General features: G+C 43.0%; 1 protein-coding gene across 1 annotated transcript in view; it reads left to right on the top strand.

Annotated features, from left to right (window-relative positions):
• The window catches only part of LOC115225097 (serine-rich adhesin for platelets), a 74,929-nt gene that overhangs the window by 38,704 nt on the left and 12,049 nt on the right, over window positions 1-24,176 (top strand). Inside the window, exons 10-18 of the mRNA XM_029796024.2 lie at window positions 4,293-4,554; window positions 6,758-7,026; window positions 8,143-8,328; window positions 10,020-10,145; window positions 12,547-12,653; window positions 16,229-16,325; window positions 18,694-18,911; window positions 20,559-20,784; window positions 21,393-21,616. Of these exons, the coding sequence (XP_029651884.1) occupies window positions 4,293-4,554; window positions 6,758-7,026; window positions 8,143-8,328; window positions 10,020-10,145; window positions 12,547-12,653; window positions 16,229-16,325; window positions 18,694-18,911; window positions 20,559-20,784; window positions 21,393-21,616 (1,715 nt within the window). The remainder of the gene's footprint in view (window positions 1-4,292; window positions 4,555-6,757; window positions 7,027-8,142; window positions 8,329-10,019; window positions 10,146-12,546; window positions 12,654-16,228; window positions 16,326-18,693; window positions 18,912-20,558; window positions 20,785-21,392; window positions 21,617-24,176) is intronic.

Here is a 24,176-nt window from a genome sequence, read left to right as displayed (position 1 = left end):
TTGCTTGATCAGGACATCTGGTTGTGGAAGAGTTACATCTGTTTGGGTTAAGATGCCTGACCAGATGAGGCTGAGTGGATGAACAGATAATAAAGTGTCAGTGGCCAAGATCAGCCAGTTCTGTTAGGAAATACTGCTTTCATCTGTAGTCATGGTGTGTGGAGAAGAGAGATTTCTGTAAGTGAAAGATCAATGTAACTAAAGTTCAAGCCAGATGTTCATGCTGTGTTGCTTGATCAGGACATCTGGTTGTGGAAGAGTTACATCTGTTTGGGTTAAGATGCCTGACCAGATGAGGCTGAGTGGATGAACAGATAATAAAGTGTCAGTGGCCAAGATCAGCCAGTTCTGTTAGGAAACTACTGCTTTCATCTGTAGTCATGGTGTGTGGAGAAGAGAGATTTCTGTAAGTGAAAGATCAATGTAACTAAAGTACAAGCCAGATGTCATGCTGTGTGTTGCTTGATCAGGACATCTGGTTGTGGAAGAGTTACATCTGTCTGGGTTAAGATGCCTGACCAGATGAGGCTGAGGGGATGAACAGATAATAAAGTGTCAATGGCCAAGATCAGCCAGTTCTGTTAGGAAACTACTGCTTTCATCTGTAGTCATGATGTGTGGAGAAGAGAGATTTCTGTAAGTGAAAGATCAATGTAACTAAAGTACAAGCCAGATGTTCATGCTGTGTTGCTTGATCAGGACATCTGGTTGTGGAAGAGTTACATCTGTCTGGGTTAAGATGCCTGACCAAATGAGGCTGAGTGGATGAACAGATAATAAAGTGTCAATGGCCAAGATCAGCCAGTTCTGTTAGGAAACTACTGCTTTCATCTGTAGTCATGGTGTGTGGAGAAGAGAGATTTCTGTAAGGGAAAGATCAATGTAACTAAAGTACAAGCCAGATGTTCATGCTGTGTTGCTTGATCAGGACATCTGGTTGTGGAAGAGTTACATCTGTCTGGGTTAAGATGCCTGACCAGATGAGGCTGAGGGGATGAACAGATAATAAAGTGTCAATGGCCAAGATCAGCCAGTTCTGTTAGGAAATTACTGCTTTCATCTGTAGTCATGGTGTGTGGAGAAGAGAGATTTCTGTAAGTGAAAGATCAATGTAACTAAAGTACAAGCCAGATGTCCATGCTGTGTTGCTTGATCAGGACATCTGGTTGTGGAAGAGTTACATCTGTCTGGGTTAAGATGCCTGACCAGATGAGGCTGAGTGGATGAACAGATAATAAAGTGTCAATGGCCAAGATCAGCCAGTTCTGTTAGGAAACTACTGCTTTCATCTGTAGTCATGGTGTGTGGAGAAGAGAGATTTCTGTAAGTGAAAGATCAATGTAACTAAAGTACAAGCCAGATGTCCATGCTGTGTTGCTTGATCAGGACATCTGGTTGTGGAAGAGTTACATCTGTCTGGGTTAAGATGCCTGACCAGATGAGGCTGAGGGGATGAACAGATAATAAAGTGTCAATGGCCAAGATCAGCCAGTTCTGTTAGGAAATTACTGCTTTCATCTGTAGTCATGATGTGTGGAGAAGAGAGATTTCTGTAAGTGAAAGATCAATGTAACTAAAGTACAAGCCAGATGTTCATGCTGTGTTGCTTGATCAGACATCTGGTTGTGGAAGAGTTACATCTGTCTGGGTTAAGATGCCTGACCAGATGAGGCTGAGGGGATGAACTAATAAAGTGTCATGGCCAAGATCAGCCAGTTCTGTTAGAAACTACTACTGCTTTCATCTGTAGTCATGATGTGTGGAGAAGAGAGATTTCTGTAAGTGAAAGATCAATGTAACTAAAGTACAAGCCAGATGTTCATGCTGTGTTGCTTGATCAGGACATCTGGTTGTGGAAGAGTTACATCTGTCTGGGTTAAGATGCCTGACCAATGAGGCTGAGTGGATGAACAGATAATAAGTGTCAATGGCCAAGATCAGCCAGTTCTGTTAGGAAACTACTACTGCTTTCATCTGTAGTCATGGTGTGTGGAGAAGAGAGATTTCTGTAAGGGAAAGATCAATGTAACTAAGTACAAGCCAGATGTCCATGCTGTGTTGCTTGATCAGACATCTGGTTGTGGAAGAGTTACATCTGTCTGGGTAAGATGCCTGACCAAATGAGGCTGAGTGGATGAACAGATAATAAAGTGTCAATGGCAAGATCAGCCAGTTCTGTTAGGAAACTACTGCTTTCATCTGTAGTCATGGTGTGTGGAGAAGAGAGATTCTGTAAGTGAAAGATCAATGTAACTAAAGTACAAGCCAGATGTCCATGCTGTGTTGCTTGATCAGGACATCTGGTTGTGGAAGAGTTACATCTGTCTGGGTTAAGATGCCTGACCAGATGAGGCTGAGGGGATGAACAGATAAAAGTGTCAATGGCCAAGATCAGCCAGTTCTGTTAGGAAATTACTGCTTTCATCTGTAGTCATGGTGTGTGGAGAAGAGAGATTTCTGTAAGTGAAAGATCAATGTAACTAAAGTACAAGCCAGATGTCCATGCTGTGTTGCTTGATCAGGACATCTGGTTGTGGAAGAGTTACATCTGTCTGGGTTAAGATACCTGACCAGATGAGGCTGAGGGGATGAACAGATAATAAAGTGTCAATGGCCAAGATCAGCCAGTTCTGTTAGGAAACTACTGCTTTCATCTGTAGTCATGGTGTGTGGAGAAGAGAGATTTCAGTAAGTGAAAGATCAATGTAACTAAAGTTCAAGCCAGATGTTCATGCTGTGTTGCTTGATCAGGACATCTGGTTGTGGAAGAGTTACATCTGTTTGGGTTAAGATGCCAGACCAGATGAGGCTGAGTGGATGAACAGACAAAAAGCTGTCGATGGTCAGGATTAACCAGTGCAGTTAATGAAATACCTATTTCTTTACTACCCACAAGGGGCTAAACACAGAGGGAACAAACAAGGACAGACAAACGGATTAAGTCGATTATATCGACCCCAGTGCGTAACTGGTACTTAATTTATCAACCCCGAAAGGATGAAAGGTAAAGTCGACCTCGGCGGAATTTGAACTCAGAACGTAACGGTAGACGAAATACCTATTTCTTTATTACCCACAAGGGGCTAAACACAGAGGGAACAAACAAGGACAGACATTGGTATTAAGTCGATTACATCGACTCCAGTGCCTAACTGGTACTTAATTTATCGACCCCGAAAGGATGAAAGGTAAAGTCGGTCTTGGCGGAATTTGGACTCACAACGTAACAGCAGACAAAATACCGCTAAGCATTTCGCCCGACGTGCTAACGTTTCTACCAGCTCTCCGCAGTTAACGAAATACTGCTATCATATGTAGTTTTGATGTGTGCAGATGAGATATTTCAGTTACTGAAAGACCTGTGTAACTAAAACTGGGGCCAGACATTCATACCTCATCACCCAGTTGGGACATCTGGGGATGTGAGCTATTCCATCAAATGAATTTAGATGCTGAGTGGATGAACACACGGCAAATTGTCAATGGCCAGGTTCAACTATTTTGGTTATAGCAAAGCATGCATAGATGAGAGATTTCAGTTAGCAAAAGACTAAAGCTAAAGCCAGAGAATAATGCCTTATTGCTTGATCAGGACATCTGGATTGGGAGAGTTACATTGGTCTGAGTAAGATGCCTAACCAGATGATGCTGAGCAGATGGGCTGTGTGGTAAGTAGCTTGCTTACAAACCACATGATTCTGAGTTCAGTCCCACTACGTGGCACCTTGGGCAAGTGTCACCTACTATAGCCTTGGACCAACCAAAACCTTGTGAGTGGATTTGGTGGACGGAAACTGAAAGAAGCCCATCGTATATATGTGTGTGTGTATATATATATATATATATATATATATATATAGGAGTGACTGTGTGGTAAGTAGCTTGCTTACCAACCACATGGTTCCGGGTTCAGTCCCACTGCACGGCACCTTGGGCAAGTGTCTTCTACTATAGACCTCGGGCCGGCCAAAGCCTTGTGAGTGGATTTGGTAGATGGGAGCTGAAAGAAGCCCATCGTATATATGTGTATATATATCTATATATATATATATATATATGTTTGTGTGTCTGTGTTTGTACCCCCAACATCGCTTGACAACCGATGCTGGTGTGTTTACATCCCTGTAACTTAAGCGGTTCGGCAAAAGAGACCAATAAAATAAGTACTAGGCTTACAAAGTCCTGGGGTCGATTTCTTCTCACCCCCAGAATCATTAGTCTTTCCCACCCCCTACCATCACCTGATTCTCTACAACATTATTTATTGTTTCGTCCCTTTTTGCTTCACCCAGGAAACCTCCAAGCTGGTCAAAGTCGCAAACTCAACCCTTCGAAGGAACTCTCACACATCTTCGGTGCCAATCTCCCAACTGCCGACCCCAGATCGGAACACACCAGAGCCAGGTTTTGAACCCCCCATCATCAACTCTGATGCTAGGGCATCAAAGACTCCAACCAAAAGTACTTTGAGTGACCTCCTTGAAACACTAAAGAAACTGGAGGAAGATGAGGATATCGGGGCAGGTGACTTGCCACTCAAAAGCACATCCAGGGGTAAGTGTGTCTCACTTCGTTTCATGTACTTCAATTATGTGGTTAAGAAATTTACTTTGCAGCCTTCTGGTTTTGTGTTCAATCCCCCTGTGCTGCAGCTTGGTCAAGTTATCTCTACAATAACACAGCACAAAAGACTATGTAGGCATAGGAGTAGGAGTGGCTGTGTGCTAAGTAGCTTGCTTATGAACCACATGGTTCTGGGTTCGGTCCCACTGTGTGGCACCTTGGGTAAGTGTCTTCTACTATAGCCTCGGGCTGACCAAAGCCTTGTGAGTGGATTTGGTAGACGGAAACTGAAAGAAGCCTGTCGTATATATGTGTGTTTATATATATGTGTGTGTGTGTTTGTGTGTCTGTTTGTCCCCCCAACATCGCTTGACAACCGATGCTGGTGTGTTTACATCCCTGTAACTTAGCAGTTTGGCAAAAAACCTATAGAATAAGTACTAGGCTTACAGAGGATAAGTCCTGGGGTCAGTTTGCTCGACTAAAGGCGGTGCTCCAGCATGGCCACAGTCACATGACTGAAACAAGTAAAAGAGTAAAAGAGCACATGCATGCACATACAGAGGTGCACAGGTGCTCAGATATATACAGACACATGCATATCCACTTGACCACACCTGCACACATACATGCCTTCACATGCCTTCACATTTGCATTCATATACATGCATTGTTTTGTCTTGGTATAAAAGATATATTCTGCTCAATACCACAGATTTGCTTGTCAGTTGTTTGACCGTAACCAGTTGAGCATGTCCTTTAGTGGCTGACGTAGCAGCAGTATTTTGTCTGTCGCTACGTTCTGAGTTCAAATTCCGCCCAGGTCGACTTTGCCTTTCATCCTTTCGGGGTCGATAAATTAAGTACCAGTTACGCACTGGGGGTCGATGTAATCGACTTAATCCTTTTGTCTGTCCTTGTTTGTCCTCTCTGTATTTAGCCCCTTGTGGGTAGTAACGAAATAGATATGTGCATGTCTGATCATGAGCAGAAGTAGTGGGGGAGCATCATAGCCATGTGTTGAGAGGGATTCTTTGGGGTTTGGATAATTCACCTCTGGAAACATGGATGTTTCATTCAACATCCTTAAACAACCCTTATTCAGGGACCTTTTGAGCAGGATGGGCAACTCGACCAGAAGAAAATTCTAACTGGGCCCCACCTGCAAGGTCATGTGCCGTTTGTCTTGATATGAGATCACCATGTCGCGCACATATGGTTGTGATGCATGTGCCTAGTGTACCCTTATCAGACGGGTAGTCATGATGGGTATACTGGGCTTTGTATATTTGTACTCCAGTGTCACTTTGATGGCATGCACTGCTCTCTCACTCAATAATAATAATAATAATAATATAATAATAATAATCATCATCATCATCATTTAGCGTCCGTTTTCCATGCTAGCAGGGGTTGGACGGTTCAACTGGGGTCTGTGAAGCCAGAAGACTGCATCAGGCCCAGTCTGATCTGGCAGTGTTTCTACGGCTGGATGCCCTTCCTAACGCCAACCACTCCATGAGTGTAGTGGGTGCTTTTTACGTGCCACCCGCACAGGTGCCAGACGGGGCTGGCAAACGGCCACGGACGGATGGTGCTTTTTACATGCCACCGGCACAGGGGCCAGGCGATCCTTTTTATTAAAGGCACAAGGCCTGAAATTTTGGTGGAGGGGACTAGCTGATTACATGAACCCCAATGTTTCACTGGTGCTTAATTTACTGAGCCCAAAAGGACGAAGGGCAAAGTTGACCTTAATAATATTTATATGATGGCTGTTTGTTTTTTTGTTTTTCAGTTTCTGATTTAAATGGATCCCTGAAAGTTGGTAGCAGTTCCAACATGAGTCGATGCTCATCTAGGTCCCGCTGTGCAAACAAAGAAGGGGCCACTCCAAAAACAAGCCCCCATTTTAGGGTTAGGGTTGGGTTAGGGTTAGGTTAGGGTTAGGGTTATGGTTAGGGTTAGGGTTAGGTTATGGTTAGGGTTAGGGTTATGGTTAGGTTAGGGTTAGGGTTATGGTTAGGTTAGGGTTAGGTTAGGGCACAAGGCCTGAAATTTTGGTGGAGGGGACTAGCTGATTACATGAACCTCAATGTTTCACTGGTGCTTAATTTATCAACCCCGAAAGGATGAAAGGCAAAGTCAACCTTAATAATATTTATATGATGGCTGTTTGTTTTTTGTTTTTCAGTTTCTGATTTAAATGGATCCCTGAAAGTTGGTGGCGGTTCCAACAAGAGTCGATGCTCATCTAGATCCCGCTGTGCAACCAAAGAAGGGGCCACTCCAAAAACAAGCCCCCACTTAACTGCTGAGAACCTACAACAGCTGAATCAGGACCAGCATCCCTTGTCCCCTCCCGATGATGGCATCGGTTATCTCTCAAACGACAAACTACAGAGCATCATTTCATTTCTGGATGAAGTCCAATCAGCTGACCGAATCACTGACATCGAATTAGTAAGTAGAACACCGTTATCGTTATTATTATTGACCGAGTGGAGGCGCAATGGCCCAGTGGTTAGGGCAGTGGACTCGCGGTCATAGGATCGCAGTTTCGATTCCCAGACCGGGCGTTGTGAGTGTTTATTGAGCGAAAACACCTAAAAGCTCCACGAGGCTCTGGCAGGGGATGGTGGTGATCCCTGCTGTACTCTTTCACCACAACTTTCTCTCACTCTTACTTCCTGTTTCTGTTGTACCTGTATTTCAAGGGGCCGGCCTTGTCACTCTCTGTGTCATGCTGAATATCCCCGAGAACTACGTTAAGGGTGCACGTGTCTGTGGAGTGCTCAGCCACTTACACGTTAATTTCACGAGCAGGCTGTTCTGTTGATTCGGAACCCTCATCGTCGTAACCGACGGAGTGCTTCCACATTATTGACCAAGAGAGCAGCACATGCCATCAAAGTGATACTGGGGTGCAAGGCTGTGTGGTAAGTAGCTTGCTAACCAACCACATGGTCCCGGGTTCAGTCCCACTGCGTGGCATCTTGGGCAAGTGTCTTCTGCTATAGCCTCGGGCTGACCAAAGCCTTGTGAGTGGATTTGGTAGAGGGAAACTGAAAAGAAGCCCATCGTGTATATATATATATATATATATATATATATATATATATACATAGGCGCAGGAGTGGCTGTGTGGTAAGTAGCTTGCTAACCAACCACATGGTTCCGAGTTCAGTCCCACTGCGTGGCATCTTGGGCAAGTGTCTTCTGCTATAGCCTCGGGCTGACCAAAGCCTTGTGAGTGGATTTGGTAGAGGGAAACTGAAAAGAAGCCCATTGTATATATATATATATATATATACATAGGCGCAGGAGTGGCTGTGTGGTAAGTAGCTTGCTAACCAACCACATGGTTCCGGGTTCAGTTCCACTGCGTGGCATCTTGGGCAAGTGGTTAGCATTAGGAAGGGCATGTAGCCATAGAAACCATGCCAAAGCGTCAGACTGGAATCTGGTGCAGCTCTTTAGCTTACAGCCCTGGTTAAACTATCCAGCACATGCCAGCATGAACAATGGACGTTTAATCATGATGATGCGATGATGATGATATTTTATTCTTCTTTTCAGAAGGCCTATTCTGTGACTTCCGGTAACGAGGTAAATGACACCAATATCAGCTCGGTGACCCCTATAAAGGCCCTTAATCTAGAAGAAGCCACAGCCACAGCTGCCGAGATTACCAACAACGTGATGTCCCAGCGTCTGGAGCTTGACGAGAAGAAGCAGTCAGTGGAACTTCTTCAGAAGGCCCTGGTTAGTAGTTCCTTTGTCTCTGCTATTGGTAAACTTGTCAACTAAAACAAAAACAAAAAACTAGCCATCACTCACTGGTAACATCTTTGTTTCATTTTGAAAACTAAAAAATTTATTTTATAGTTTGTTATTGGCGATATTTTGAATTACATATACCGTATTTTAATGTGTGTAAGGAACCCTTTTTTGTCAAAATTTAGGTTAAAAAAATATAAGAGTTTCTTTTTTCTTTATTGCACACAAGGGACTAAACATAGACAAGGACAGACAAAGGGATTAAGTCGATTACATCGACCCCAGTGCATAACTGGTACTTATTTAATCGACCCCGAAAGGATGAAAGGCAAAGTTGATCTCAGCGGAATTTGAACTCTGAACATAACGGCAGACAAAATACCACTATGCATGATAAAACTCGGAGTTTTATCGTGGCTACCGAATAATTGCCACATATAATATTTATAATAATAATAATTGTGTACAGTGCTCAGGTGCACTACAACTCATCTAAAGTGTATATATAATCAGGTGTAGTTTCGACGGATTTCGGGAAGCATGAGGGCCTTAAAGGATGCAGTGTCATGACAGTCAACAACTGACGCAGGCAGTTTATTCCACGCTTCAGCAACCCTGAGCGTGAAAAAATGTTTCCGAAAGTCATGGGAGCTGTGCTGTTTTCTGACTTTGTAGGCATGTCCACGTGTGTTAGACACATGCAGATCAAAAAGGTGTTCAGTGTTGTTGTTGGTGAGGTGGTTGATAACCTTGTGGGTGTTTACCAAGTCTGTTGCCAGACGCCGGAGCTTCAGTGAATCCATGCCCAGGGAAACAAGGCGCTCAGAATATGGTAGGTGTCTGATGGAGGGTATGCGTTTGGTTGCCTGTCTCTGGACAGATTCCAGGAGGTCAATGTTCTGAGCAAGATACAGATAAATTCCTCTATTTACATAATATCGAGGTTTCATTCCTTTGATGTCTTACCATTACTATTAATATATATATATATATAAACATAGATGTACAATAGAAAAATAGGATAAAATCTATATAAGAATTTATCAAGTAGTTAGTGTTAAAATGCTCTCTTCAAGAGCTGCATTCCCTCGTATTTGGTACAATGTGTTTATTTATTTTGGTAGTTTTGACTTTAAGAATTTCTTATAGTGTGAGGCATTTATGTATAGTAATGCCTTTAATATAAACAAACATAGATGTATGTATGAATGTGTATACACACATACACACATGCACACATATATGAAGGGCATTCAACCATAGAAAACCATGCCAAAACAGGCAGTGGAGGTTGATGTAGTCTTCTGACTTTCCAGTTGCTGCCAAACCATCCTACCCATAGCAGCATGGAAGACTGACATTAGACAATGCTGGTCACTCTGATGCCAACACCACTGACAATGTATATACGTGTGTGTAGGTGTATCCATGTGTGTATTTGTGTGTGTGTATATGGTGTGTGTTTGTGTGTGCATGTGTATGTGTCCATGTGTGTGTGCATATGTGTATTTATGCCATCAAACGCAGTAATGCAACCAACCTGTAGCATGCTACCATGTCACAAGGCTGCACTCATCTGCAAATGACAGCTGGCTAAATGTACCTCATACTACAGTGATAGAGTGACACACTAGTGCGGTGACTGTACCAATGTCTTTCCTCCACTTTTGTTACAGAACCAACAACGAGAACTGACTGTGCGCCACGCCAAAGAAGCGGAAAAAGAAATGAAAAGACTTCTTCAACATCAGAAAGATCAATACGAGAACACGATTAAGAGACATCTATCTTTTATTGATCAGGTATTTTTTTCAATTTTTTATTATATTATGTATATGTGGCTATTTTAAAAATACCCATTTCTTTACTACCCACAAGGGGCTAAACACAGAGGGGACAAACAAGGACAGACGAAGGGATTAAGTAAATTACATTGACTCCAGTGCATAACTGGTACTTAATTTATCGACCCCAAAAGGATGAAAGACAAAGCCAACCTCAGCGGAATTTGAACTCAGAACGTAACGGCAGACGAAATACTGCTAAGCATTTCGCCCAGCGCGTTAACATTTCTGCTAGTTCGCCGCCTTATCTATTTTAAAAACACTTCATAGAGTGACTACCATGCTCTGCATAGTTATGGGTTGTCCTTTGGCAAGGCACAGTACCCATTCAGCCACCCTGCTAAAGATATGGCAATGTCATGGGACTCCAGCATGGTGGATTGTGAACAAGTAGCAGAAAAGCTCAACCGAACCGATGGTGCTTCTTACATTTATGCTGAGCAGAAGATTCCTAGATCAGCAGTTAGGATCGCCAAGCTCTATCAACAGAGTAACTGCAACGCATCTATAGAGGTGGCATCCATGGTTGTGTAATCAGATAATGGAATACTCATTCCATCGGTAGAATAAGATATGGACTGCCCTTTGGCGAGGCATAGCACTCATTAAACCACCCTTATAGGGATATGGCAAAGTCATGTGACCGCAGCAGGGTGGATTGTAACGAGGTAGTGGAAGAACAACAGTGCTTCTTATATTGATGCTGAGTGGAGGTGCTCCAGCATGGCTGCAGTCTAATGACTGAAGCAAGTAAAAGATAAAGTGGCTGTGTGGTAAGTAGCTTGCTTACGAACCACATGGTTCCGGGTTCAGTCCACCTGCGTGGCACCTTGGGCAAGTGTCTTCTGCTATAGCCTCGGGCCGACCAAAGCCTTGTGAGTGGATTTGGTAGGTGGAAACTGAAAGAAGCCCGTCGTATATATGTATGTGTTTGTGTGTCTGTTTGTCCATCCTCAACATCACTTGACAACTGATGCTGGTGTATTTACGTCCCCGTAACTTAGCAGTTCAGCAAAAGAGACCGATAGAATAAGTACTAGGCTTACAAAGAATAAGTCCTGGGGTCGATTTGCTCGATTAAAGGCAGTGCTCCAGCATGGCCGCAGTCAAATGATTGAAACAAGTAACATCCGCATTTTTCCCCAAAAATTAACGGTCAAAATCCCTAGTGCGTATTATATATGAGGTTAAAAAATGAAAATTATTTTCTAAGCAATGTCCGAGTCTCTATTTGTTTGTCTGGCAATGTTTATTCAGACGCATTTTGTGATGTCGGGCGCGAAAATCCCTTAAGCTAAGCCTGAAAGCAATGAAGTCATAAAAGAATCATCCATAACTTGCAGTAAGCAACATTTATTAAAATAAAAGTATTCAGAACACAGAATAACATATAACAAAAACAATTTGCAAACATATTTACATTCCCATATAACAGTTAAGAACATCACCATTATTGTATTACACATGCATGGAAGTGTTTGTTCGACTAAGTGCTGCTGGCTTAATTACGCACAACTCAAGTTAGAGAAGGGGTGCGTATTATACACAAGGTTTAGGTTTTTCAGAGGTACAGCCCCCTAAAAATCCCCTGCATATTATACTCAAGGGCGGACTATACTCAGGGATTTACGGTATCTCTCTTTTTCTCTTTTTTACTCTTTTACTTGTTTCAATCATTTGACTGCGGCCATGCTGGAGCACCGCCTTTAGTCGAGCAAATCAACCCCGGCACTTATTCTTTGTAAGCCCAGTACTTATTCTATCGGCCTTTTTTGCCGAACCGCTAAGTGACGAGGACGTAAACACACCAGCATCGGTTGTCAAGCAATACTAGGGGGACAACACAGTCACACAAACACACACATGCATGTATATATATATATATATATATATATATATATACGCACACACATACAACAGGCTTCTTTCAGTTTCCATCTACCAAATCCACTCACAAGGCATTGGTCGGCCTGGGGCTATAGCAGAAGACACTTGCCCAAGGTGCCACGCAGTGGGACTGAACCCGGAACCATGTGGTTGGTAAGCAAGCTACTTACCACACAGCCACTCCTATATATATATATATATATATATATATATATATATATACACACACACACATATATACGATGGGCTTCTTTCAGTTTCTGTCCACCAAATCCACTCACAAGGCATTGGTCGGCCCAGGGCTATAGCAGAAGACACTTGCCCAAGGTGCCACGCAGTGGGACTGAACCCGGAACCATGTGGTTGGTAAGCAAGCTACTTACCACACAGCCACTCCCATTGTGCCTATGTCATGATTTAATGTAAGATATGTCTCAGCTATTGCGTCATGGTTGTCTCGTTTCTTTTCCAGTTGATTGATGACAAGAAGATGCTGAATGAAAAGTGTGAGCAGTTGGTGAAGGAGCTGAAAACGATGGACAGGAAGCATCAGGACAAGATGAAGAATCAGACGGACAAGTGAGGAACAGAGGGGAGATTTCAGTACCTTTGTTATCATCCGTTGATGTCGTCGTCATTGTTGTCTTTGTTGCTGTTGTTGTTGTTCTTCTTCTTCTTGGTGTTGTTGTCATCATCATCGTTGTTGTTCTTGTTGTTGTTGTTGTTGTTCTTCTTCTTCTTCTTCTTCTTCTCCCTCTCCTTCTCTTCTTCTTCTTCTTCTCCTCCTTCTTCTCCCTCTCCTTCTTCACCTCCTTCTTCTCCCTCTCCTTCTCTTTCTTCTTCTCTTTCTTCTTCTTCTTCTTCACTTTCTTCTCCTTCTCCTTCTCTTTCTTCTTCTTCTCCTCCTCCTCCTTCTTCTTCTCCTCCTTCTTCTCCTTCTTCTTCTTCTCCTCCTTCTTCTCCTCCTTCTTCTTCGTTGTTGTTGTTGTCATCATCATCATCCTTATCATTGTCCTCATCATCATGATTGTTTTCGTCATCATTTTCTTCATCATCATCATCATCATTGTTATCACCATCATCACCATCATCATCCTTATTGTTGTTATCATCATCTTCATCATCATCATTATCATTGTTATCACCAGAATATGTGCTGCCAGGCGTACGACAACGCGACTAAATTCATGATTGCTCAAAAATGAAACAACACAAAACAAACTCATTTAAGTGCTAAAATTAAAAATTAATTTTGACCGAGTATACTCGTCTGATTCTAAAAAAATACATTTGCGATGCACGAGTAAACTCAGGATAATCCACTAAGGATTATGTTCCACTAAAGTTTGGAACATAAATCAAAACGAAATTTTGAATTTAAGGTTTTAGTTTAGATCCCTTTAACCCTTCTGTTACCATATTTCTGTTCGTACAAAGCAATTACAATTACCCCAGCTCCCCTTCAGGGTTGGCGAAAGCGATGTGGTGGACAATGAAAAACCTGGCTGATGACAGTCAAGGCTTATCTGGAACCCAACCTACGAAGCAATTGCCCCAGCTCCCCTTCAAGGGTTGGCGAAAGCGATGTGGTGGATCACAAAAAACCTGGCTGATGACAGTCAAGACTGATATGGAACCCAACCTACGAAGCAATTGTCCCAGCTCCCCTTCAGGGTTGGCAAAAGCGATGTGGTGGACAACGAAAAACCTGGCTGATGACAGTCAAGGCTGATCTGGAACCCAACCTACGAAGCAATTGCCCCAGCTCCCCTTCAGGGTTGGCGAATGTGATGTGGTGGACAACGAAAAACCTGGCTGATGACAGTTAAGGCTGATCTGGAACCCAACCTACGAAGCAATTGCCCCAGCTCCCCTTCAGGGTTAGCGAAAGCGATGTGGTGGACAACGAAAAACCTGGCTGATGACGGTCAAGGCTGATCTGGAACCCAACCTACGAAGCAATTGCCCCAGCTCCCCTTCAAGGGTTGGTGAAAGCGATGTGGTGGATCACAAAAAACCTGGCTGATGACGGTCAAGGCTGATCTGGAACCCAACCTAGGTCCCCATATCTACAGCGTTCACCGCTGGAATAGGGAGTGGTTGGAGATCACGCGGTTGTTAGCCTCAAATCACTAGGTCTGCTCGGCGTTTGTGAGAGATGCAGCATTGAGGATGAATGAAGCCAGCTCAATCCACCTCGGGTGAATGCTGTCTTAATACAAGAAGAAGACAAGATATTTCTGTTGAAATACACTTTGTTTCAATAACTTTTGAAAATAACAAAGAGTTTAGTAAAATAACTTTGTTATTATTATAAGGTGGGGGTTTTCTAACAAAAGAATTAAAGTGATCTAACTTAAAACCTTAACTTGTAATTTTGACGGAAGGCTTTAGTTAAAATCACTTCAAAACATGAAGTCTGTATCATAGAACCAAAGATCTCAGGTGGGTTGGTATAATATTAATGAAATTATTGTATACAGTGCTCAGGTGCACCACAACTTGTCAAAAGTGCGTATAAAGCATATGCAGTAATGTACAAATGTCTGGGAAGTGAACAGTGTATGAGTCAGATACATGCTTGCGTGTGTATGGAGGGGAGAAAATCAGTTGTAGTGTTGGCGAATCTCAGGAAGCATGGAAGTTTTGAAGGATGCAGTGCTCCGACAACTAACAACTGATGCTGGCAGTTTGTTCCATGCTTCAGTAACTCTTAGCATGAAAAAATGTTTCCTGAAGTCATGGGAGCTGTGCTGTTTTCTGACTTTGTAAATATGTCCACGGGTGTTAGACAGGTGGAGTTTGAAAAGGTGCTCAGAGTTATTGTTAGTAAGATGGTTAATAATTTTATAGGCGCAGGAGTGGCTGTGTGGTAAGTAGCTTGCTTACCAACCACATGGTTCCGGGTTCAGTCCCACTGCGTGGCACCTTGGGCAAGTGTCTTCTACTATAGCCTCGGGCCGACCAAAGCCTTGTGAGTGGATTTGGTAGACGGAAACTGAAAGAAGCCCGTCGTAGATATATGTATATATATATATGTGTGTGTTTGTCCCCCTAGCATTGCTTGACAACCGATGCTGGTGTGTTTATGTCCCCGTCACTTAGCGGTTCGACAAAAGAGACCAATAGAATAAGTACTGGGCTTGCAAAAGAATAAGTCCTGGGGTTGAGTTGCTCGATTAAAGGCGGTGCTCCAGCATGGCCACAGTCAAATGACTGAAACAAGTAAAAGAGTGTCTGCCAAGTCAGCTGCCAGACGTCGGAGTTTCAATATGTCCATGTCCAGGGAAGTAAGGCGTTCAGAATATGGCAAATGCCTGATGGAGGGCATTCTCTTGTTTGCACGTCGCTGAACGGCTTCCAGACGATTAATATCCTGGGCAAGATAGGGGTTCCAGACCAGTGATGCAAATTCTGGGTGGGGCCGCACCATAGCTATATAAAGCCGCAGATAAATAGCTGGAGCGCGGCTCACAAAGGACTTGGTAAGTGATGCCAGGACACCCTCAGCCTTCTCGAAAAGGTGCTCAGAGTTATTGTTTGTAAGATGGTTAATAATTTTATGGGTGTCTGCCAAGTCAGCTGCCAGATGTCGGAGTTTCAATGTGTCCATGCCCAGGGAAGTAAGGCGTTCAGAATATGGCAAATGCTTGATGGAGGGTATTCTCTTGGTTGCACATTGCTGAACGGCTTCCAGACGATTAATATCCTGGGCAAGATAGGGGTTCCAGACCAGTGATGCAAATTCTGGGTGAGGCCGCACCATAGCTATATAAAGCCGCAGATAAATAGCTGGAGCGCGGCTCACAAAGGACTTGGTAAGTGATGCCAGGACACCCTCAGCCTTCTCGAAAAGGTGCTCAGAGTTATTGTTTGTAAGATGGTTAATAATTTTATGGGTGTCTGCCAAGTCAGCTGCCAGATGTCGGAGTTTCAATGTGTCCATGCCCAGGGAAGTAAGGCGTTCAGAATATGGCAAATGCTTGATGGAGGGCATTCTCTTGGTTGTATCAAAAGGATTAATGAGGACAACTTATTTGTGTTTCTATATTTGCTTCATGTCTGGTATGCTTGTCCCAGGATTTGATGTAAAATGTTGAGGTAACATCATGTAACCTGATTAAGCAGATGCTTGTGTTTTCTGCTGCTTCTAGGTACAACACAGAGCTGAAGAAATTTAAAGAACTTTCGTTAACATCAGAAAAAATACGCCGCGAGAAATGGATAGAAGACAAGACGAAGAAGATTAAGGTAAGTTTTGGGTTCAATCCCATTGTATGGTACCTTGGATAAACTGGGGCAAGTGTCTTTTCCTCTAGACTTTGGTTGGCATCTCTCTATATATAAACGGCAGTTTGTCTGTGCGTGTTTCTGTGTGTCTGTTTGCTTGTACCCTCACCCTGACCACGGCTTTCAACCGATTCTGATGAAACTTGACACACACATAGCCCAATGTCATAATTCAAAACTAACGCAGCCAAAATTTTGAAAAGTTCCCCCAGTTCTGAAAAAAATCGATAAATTCGACATGGGGTCGAGAATCAGAAACCCAAACCACAGACCATCTAGGGGACGCAACTCCACCTGTTTTAACTCTCAAAAAAAATTTACCATCATTTTTTTTCCATTTTTTTGCTATTTTTTAGCTATAACTCTCTAAAAATGCTTTATAGTTATTTCCCTTACAAATCTGAGCAACGCCGGGCGATACTGCTAGTAACTTATAAATGGAATTTGATTGCTAGAAATTGTACAGATGGCAGAAATGTTAACATGCCGGGTGAAATGCTTGGCAGTATTTCATCTGCTGTTACGTTCTGAGTTCAAATTCCGTCAAGGTCAACTTTGCTTTTTATCCTTTTGGGGTTGATTAAATAAGTACCAGTTACGCACTGGGGTCAATCTAATCGACTTAATCCGTTTGTCTGTCCTTGTTTGCACGCCGGGCGAAATGAATCGCTACGTTCTGAGTTCAAATTCCGCTGTGGTTGACTTTGCCTTTCATCCTTTTGGGGTCAATTAAATAAGTACCAGTTATGCACTGGGGTCAATATAATCGACTTAATCCGTTTGTCTGTCCTTGTTTGTCCTCTCTGTGTTTGGCCACTTGTGGGTAGTAAAGAAATAGGTATTTCGTCTGCCGCTACGTTCTGAGTTCAAATTCTGCCACGGTCAACTTTGCTTTTTATCCTTTCGTGGTTGATTAAATGAGTACCAGTTACGCACTGGGGTCAATCTAATCGACTTAATCCCTTTGTCTGTCCTTGTTTGTCCCCTCTATGTTTAGTCCTCTGTGGGCAATAAAGAAATTAGAAACGTTAGCACACTGGGTGAAATGCTTAGCGGTATTTCATCTGCCGCTACGTTCTGAGTTCAAATTCCGCCAAGGTCGACTTTGCCTTTCATCCTTTCGGGGTTGATAAATTAAGTACCAGTTATGCACTGGGTCAATGTAATTGACTTAATCCGTTTGTCTGTCCTTGTTTGTCCCCTCTATGTTTAGCCCCTTGTGGGTAGTAAAGAAATAGGTATTTCGTCTGCCGTTATGTTTTGAGTTCAAATTCCACCGAGGTCGACTTTGCCTTTCATCCTTTCGGGGTTGATAAATTAAGTACCAGTTACGCACTGGGGTCAATGTAATCGACTTAATCCGTTTGTCTGTCCTTCTTTGTCCTCTCTGTGTTTAGCCCCTTGTGGGTAGTAAAGAAATAGGTATTTCGTCTGCCGTTATGTTTTGAATTCAAATTCCACCGAGGTCGACTTTGCCTTTCATCCTTTCGGGGTCGATAAATTAAGTACCAGTTACGCACTGGGGTCAATCTTATCGACTTAATCCGTTTGTCTATCCTTGTTTGTCCCCTCTATGTTTAGCCCCTTGTGGGCAATAAAGAAATAAGAAACATACACAGAGCCAGCTTAGCTAATCATCAGGTCCTTTTACCTCTGTGTTGTTTAAATTGTCATGTGGAGATAAACAAATAAAATATCAAACTCATATTTCATTTGTTCATCTTAACCCAATAATGTAAACAAGGTAGAAGTAATAGAACCGGAAGAAAAGCTGAGCTGGTTTTTGTGTGTTATTATGGAAGCACTCCATCGGCTATGACGACGAGGGTTCCGGTTGATCCAAATCAACGGAACAGCCTGCTCGTGAAATTAACGTGTAAAGTGGCTGAGCACTCCACAGACACGTGTACCCTTAACGTAGTTCTCGGGGATATTCAGCGTGACACAGAGAGTGTCAAGGCCGGCCCTTTGAAATACAGGTACAACAGAAACAGGAAGTAAGAATGAGAGAAAGTTGTGGTGACAGAGCACAGCAGGGATCACCACCATCCCTGCCGGAGCCTCATGGAGCTTTAAGTGTTTTCGCTCAATAGACACTCACAACGCCCGGTCTGGGAATCAAAACCGCGATCCTACGACCACGAGTCCGCTGCCCTAACCACTGGGCCATTGCGCCTCCACTTGTGTGTTATAACTTATGTAAAAGGCATCATTTTGCTATGAAACACTTGTAGTGCATGTTTTACCTGTTGTATTCCATTCTGCTTGAATATATATGTATGTGCATGTTTGCATGTATGTGTTATTGATTTATTTCATTTATAATCAGGAGATGACTGTGAAGGGGCTTGAACCTGAGATCCAGCGTTTGATTGCCAAACACAAAGGTGAAATGAATAAAGTGAAGCAGATCCATGAAGCTGAGTTACTGGAGTCAGATGAGAGGGCTGCCCAGAGGTATGTGAAGTTGACCGAGGACTTGCGCTCCCAGCTGGCCAAAGAGAAGGAAGAGGCTTGCTCACATGAGAGGGAGCTTGCCAAACAAAGGTGGGTGTATTTTCATGGTTCTCTGTGTTGAGTGTGTATCAGGATGACCAAACGGTTTAAGGGGCCAGACTCAAGGTTTACTACCTTAACCAGATCATAGAGTACTCTGGTCCACAAATATAGGCATGGGTTCAAATCCCACTCTTGATAGTGACTTATTTTTTGTAGGTGCAGGAGTGGCTGTGTGGTAAGCAGCTTGCTTACCAGACAGAAACTGAAAGAAGCCCATTGTATATGTATATATATATATAAAGTTAATCCAAACAAGAAAGCACAAAAAAACACAACAACGCAAGGACGTGGAACAAATATAGTATTATTGGACGCTCAGGAAAGAAGGAGGGTTTAACGTTTCAAGCGGAGCTCTTCAGAGAAGGAAAGATCCAGAGAAGGGAAGACAGAGGAAAAAAAATCGCCAACGGTACACACGCAGTCACATATATATGTTTGTGTGTCTGTGTTTGTCCCCCCTACATTACTTAACTCCAAGAGTGTAGTGGGTGCTTTTATGTGCCACCGGCATACGAACCAATATGGGGGTACTGGCGTCAGTCATGATTGGTTGGTGCTTTTTAAGTGCCACCAGCACAGGAGTCAGTCAGGGGGTACTGGCAATGGCCACGCTCAAATGGTGCTTTTTGTGCCACCTGCACAGGAACCAGTCCAGCGGCACTGGCAACAACCTCACTCGAATATTTTTTTGATTGGAAGGTTTTAATTTAGATTACTTTAACCCTTTTGTTACCATATTTCTGTTGAAATACACTTGACTTTGTTTCAATTAATTTCAGAGAATAATGAAGGATTTACTCTTTTACTTGTTTCAGTCATTTGACTGCGGCCATGCTGGAGCACTGCCTTTAGTCGAGAAAATCGACCCCGGGACTTATTCTTTTGTAAGCCCAGTACTTATTCTATCGGTCTCTTTTGCCGAACTGCTAAGTAACGGGTACGTAAACACACCAGCATCGGTTGTCAAGCAATGCTAGGGAGACACACACAGACACACAAACACACAAACACACACACATACATAAATATATATACACATATATACGACAGGCTTCTTTCAGTTTCCGTCTACCAAATCCACTCACAAGGCATTGGTCGGCCCGGGGCTATAGCAGAAGACACTTGCCCAAGGTGCCACGCAGTGGGACTGAACCCAGAACCATGTGGTTGGTTAGCAAGCTACTTACCACAGCCACTCCTGCACCTATATACATATATACGACAGGCTTCTTTCAGTTTCCGTCTACCAAATCCACTCACAAGGCATTGGTCGGCCCGGGGCTATAGCAGAAGACACTTGCCCAAGGTGCCACGCAGTGGGACTGAACCCAGAACCATGTGGTTGGTTAGCAAGCTACTTACCACACAGCCACTCCTGCACCTATATACATATATACACAGGCTTCTTTCAGTTTCCTTCTACCAAATCCACTCACAAGGCATTGGTTGGTCCGGGGCTATAGCAGAAGACACTTGCCCAAGGTGCCATGCAGTGGGAATGAACCCGGAACCATCTGGTTGGTTAGCAAGATACTTACCACACAGCCACTCCTGCGCCTATTTAGTAAAATAACTTTGTCGTTATTAATTAATTATTAATTAATTAAATCTCTCGTTGACCTCTGACCTCAACAGATACGAGAAACAAATCCACCAAGAGGAGGAGTCCTTCCAGAACGAGCGCCGCCGTTTGTACAGCGAGATTGAAGACGAGAAGAGGAGGCTGGCATCCCAGTCTTGCCGAGAGCGTGCAGAGATCGACCGACTGCAGCAACAGCTGCACAATGCACACCAACAGCTGCTCAGTTCGACCAAGGAGGAGTTTGATAAAGCACGAGAAGAACAGGAGAGAAGACATGCTGTACGTATAGGGCTCTGGGGGATTCTTTCATTCTCCTTCTCCTTCCTTCTTCTTCCTCATCTTCTTCTTTTTCTACTTCTTCTTCTTCTTCTTCTTCCTCCTCCTGCTCTTCTTCTTTTTCTTCTTCTTCTTTTTCTACTTCTTCTCCTTCTCCTCCTCTTCTTCCTCCTCTTCTTCTTCTTCTTCTTCAATTATTCCCCTCTTCCTCATCTTCTTCCTCCTTCTCCTCCTCTTCTTCTTTTTCTTCTTCTTCTTCCAATTATTCCTCTCTTCCTTCTTCCTCATCTTCTTCTTTTTCTACTTCTTCTTCTTCCTCCTCTTCTTCTTCTTCTTCCTCCTCCTCTTCTTCTTCTTCTTCTTCCTCCTCCTCTTCTTCTTCTTCTTCTTCTTCCTCCTCTTCTTCTTCTTTTTCTTCTTCTTCCAATTATTCTCCTCTTCCTTCTTCTTCTTTTGCTTCTTCTTCCCTCCTCCTCCTTCCTCACCCCTCCCCTTCTCGCCCCTTCCCACCCCTTCCTCACCCATCACCCCTCCATGCTATACAGTGCCCCACCACCACCACTACCACCACTCTCTATACACAGCTAAACCATTTCCCTCTCTCCCTCCAGTCTGAACTGCAGGCTCTGCGAGACAGGATGGCCGTCGAGAAGGAAGCGTGGGAAGAAAACTTCCTGAAGAAGCAGGAGACCCTGCTGCTGTCGAAGGAGCGTGACCTGAAGGAGAAAGTGCGGAAGGACCGGGACAGGGAGATTGAACTGGTCATTAATAGGCTAGAGGCCGACGCCACCCAGGCTCGAGAAGAGCTGGAGAGAACAGCACAAAACAGAATCAAGTGAGTCAATTTTTGGTTTAAGCCTTTTGTTACTGTATTTCTCTCTCTCTGTCTTTCACTCTTTTACTTGTTTCAGTCATTTGACTGCGGCCATGCTGGAGCACCGCCTTTAGTCGGGCAAATCAACCCCGGGACTTATTCTTTGTAAGCCCAGTACTTATTCTATCGCTCTCTTTTGCCGAACCGCTAAGTGACGGGGACGTAAGCACACCAGCATCGGTTGTCAAGCAATGCTAGGGGGACAAACACAGACACACAAACACACACACATACATATATATATATATACACATATATACGACAGGCTTCTTTCAGTTTCCGTCTACCAAATCCACTCACAAGGCATTGGTCGGCCCGAGGTTATAGCAGAAGACACTTACCCAAGGTGCCACGCAGTGGGACTGAACCCGGAACCATGTGGTTCGTAAGCAAGCTACTTACCACACAGCCACTCCTGCACCTATTTCTGTTGAGATGCTCTGTATTTCTTTCAATTACTTTAAATATAACAAAGAATTTAGTAAAATAACTCAGTTATCATTCAGCTAGTGTTAGGAACATAAATTGAGACTAAAGTTTGGTGGAAGATTTTAATTCAAAACTTATGAAAACAAGACATTTGTACTACAGAGCCAGAGGTGGTTTTAGCGGGGTTGGTATCAAAAGGGTTAAAAATATCATGTTGACTTTAACCCTTTTGTTACCGTATTTCTGTTGAGATGTTCTGTGTTTCTTTCAATTAATTTTAAATATAACAAAGAATTTAGTAAAATAACTTAGTTATCATTAAGCTAGTGTTAGGAGCATAAATTGTGACTAAGGTTTGGTGGAAGATTTTAATTCAAAACTTATAAAAACAAGACATTTGTACTACAGAGCCAGAGGCAGTTTCAGGCGGGTTAGTATCAAAAGGGTTAAACCTTTAGCATTCAGAGTAGTTTGTCAAATGTAATGTTCATTTATTCACAATGTTTTGAATTAATCATGCGTTATCTCATAGCTTCGAGATTTCAAATATGTGAGGTTCAATTCTTTGAGTTTCCGTCTACCAAATCCATTCACAAGCCTTTGGTCGGCCTGAGGCTACAGTAGAAGACACTTGCCCAAGGTGCCACGCAGTGGGACTGAATCCAGAACCAGTGGTTGGTAAGCAAGCTACTTACCACACAGCCACTCCTACAGATTCTAACAGTTCCGCATATGGCTGGGATTTGTAGTTTATTATTTAGGTCAAATTTAGTATTTAGGTAGTTTGTTACATATCCCAGTGCCCCAATAATTACAGGTATGAACCTGAACTTGTAATCTGGTATGTATGTATGCATGTATATATGTATGTATGTATATAATGTATGTATGACATGCAATGTCTGTGTAAGACCCTGCCTCAGTAAAGCTGGACTCATGAGTCATCTTCGTAGTCATAAAACGAGACAGATGAGTGACAACCTGGCCACTGGTGGTGGTGTAACGTGCCATACTAATCATATCTGTCGGGCATGTGGAAGAGAGTGTAATTCGGCAGGAGGACTTAAACGACATGCAAAGGTACATGAAACCCAGTTACAACTACAGCCGGCTATTACCAGTAAAGGTCTTAGTTGCCAATTCTGTACAAGACATTGTAGATCTTTAGCTGGGCTAAAAAGTCACATTCGGTCACAGCACCAGTAACAGTTAAGTTTCGTGCAATGGCCATACTCGATAACGAAGGGGCAGACATAATAATAATAATAATTTACGTATGTATGTATGAAACCAGTGCCACTTTGTAATAACCATGGAAAACACTAATGTCTGATCAATAGGTGACTGACGTTACTTGTGGGATACACACGACTGTTATGACATGTGTGTGTGTGTGTGTATGTATGTATATATGTATGTATGTATGTATGTATGTATGTATATATATATGTGTAATTCGGCAGGAGGACTTAAACGACATGCAAAGGTACATGAAGCCCAGTTACAACTACAGGCGGCTATTACCAGTAAAGGTTTTAGTTGCCAATTTTGTACAAGACATTGTAGATCTTTAGCTGGGCTAAAAAGTCACATTCGGTCACAGCACCAGTAATAGTTAAGCTTCGTGCAATGGCCATACTCGATAACAAGGGGGCAGACATAATAATAATAATAATTTACGTATGTATGTATGAAACCAGTGCCACTTTGTAATAACCGTGGAAAACACTAACGTCTGATCAATAGGTGACTGACATTACTTGTGAGATACACACGACTGTTATGACGTGTGTGTGTGTGTGTATGTATGTATGTATGTATGTATGTATGTATGTGTAATTAGGTAGGAGGACTTAAACGACATGCAAAGGTACATGAAACCCAGTTACAACTACAGGCGGCTATTACCAGTAAAGGTCTTAGTTGCCAATTCTGTACAAGACATTGTAGATCTTTAGCTGGGCTAAAAAGTCACATTCGATCACAGCACCAGTAACAGTTAAGCTTCGTGCAGTGGCCATACTCGATAACGAGGAGGCAGCCATCATGTACGTACACAGGTGATATTCAATTCAGTTGATGAAAAGAGGTG

This window comes from Octopus sinensis, linkage group LG27 (assembly GCF_006345805.1).
Source record: "Octopus sinensis linkage group LG27, ASM634580v1, whole genome shotgun sequence".
Lineage (NCBI taxonomy): Eukaryota > Metazoa > Mollusca > Cephalopoda > Octopoda > Octopodidae > Octopus > Octopus sinensis.
The sequence above is the reverse complement of the archived record's forward strand: the minus strand, read 5'-3'. Positions and strand labels throughout refer to the sequence as shown.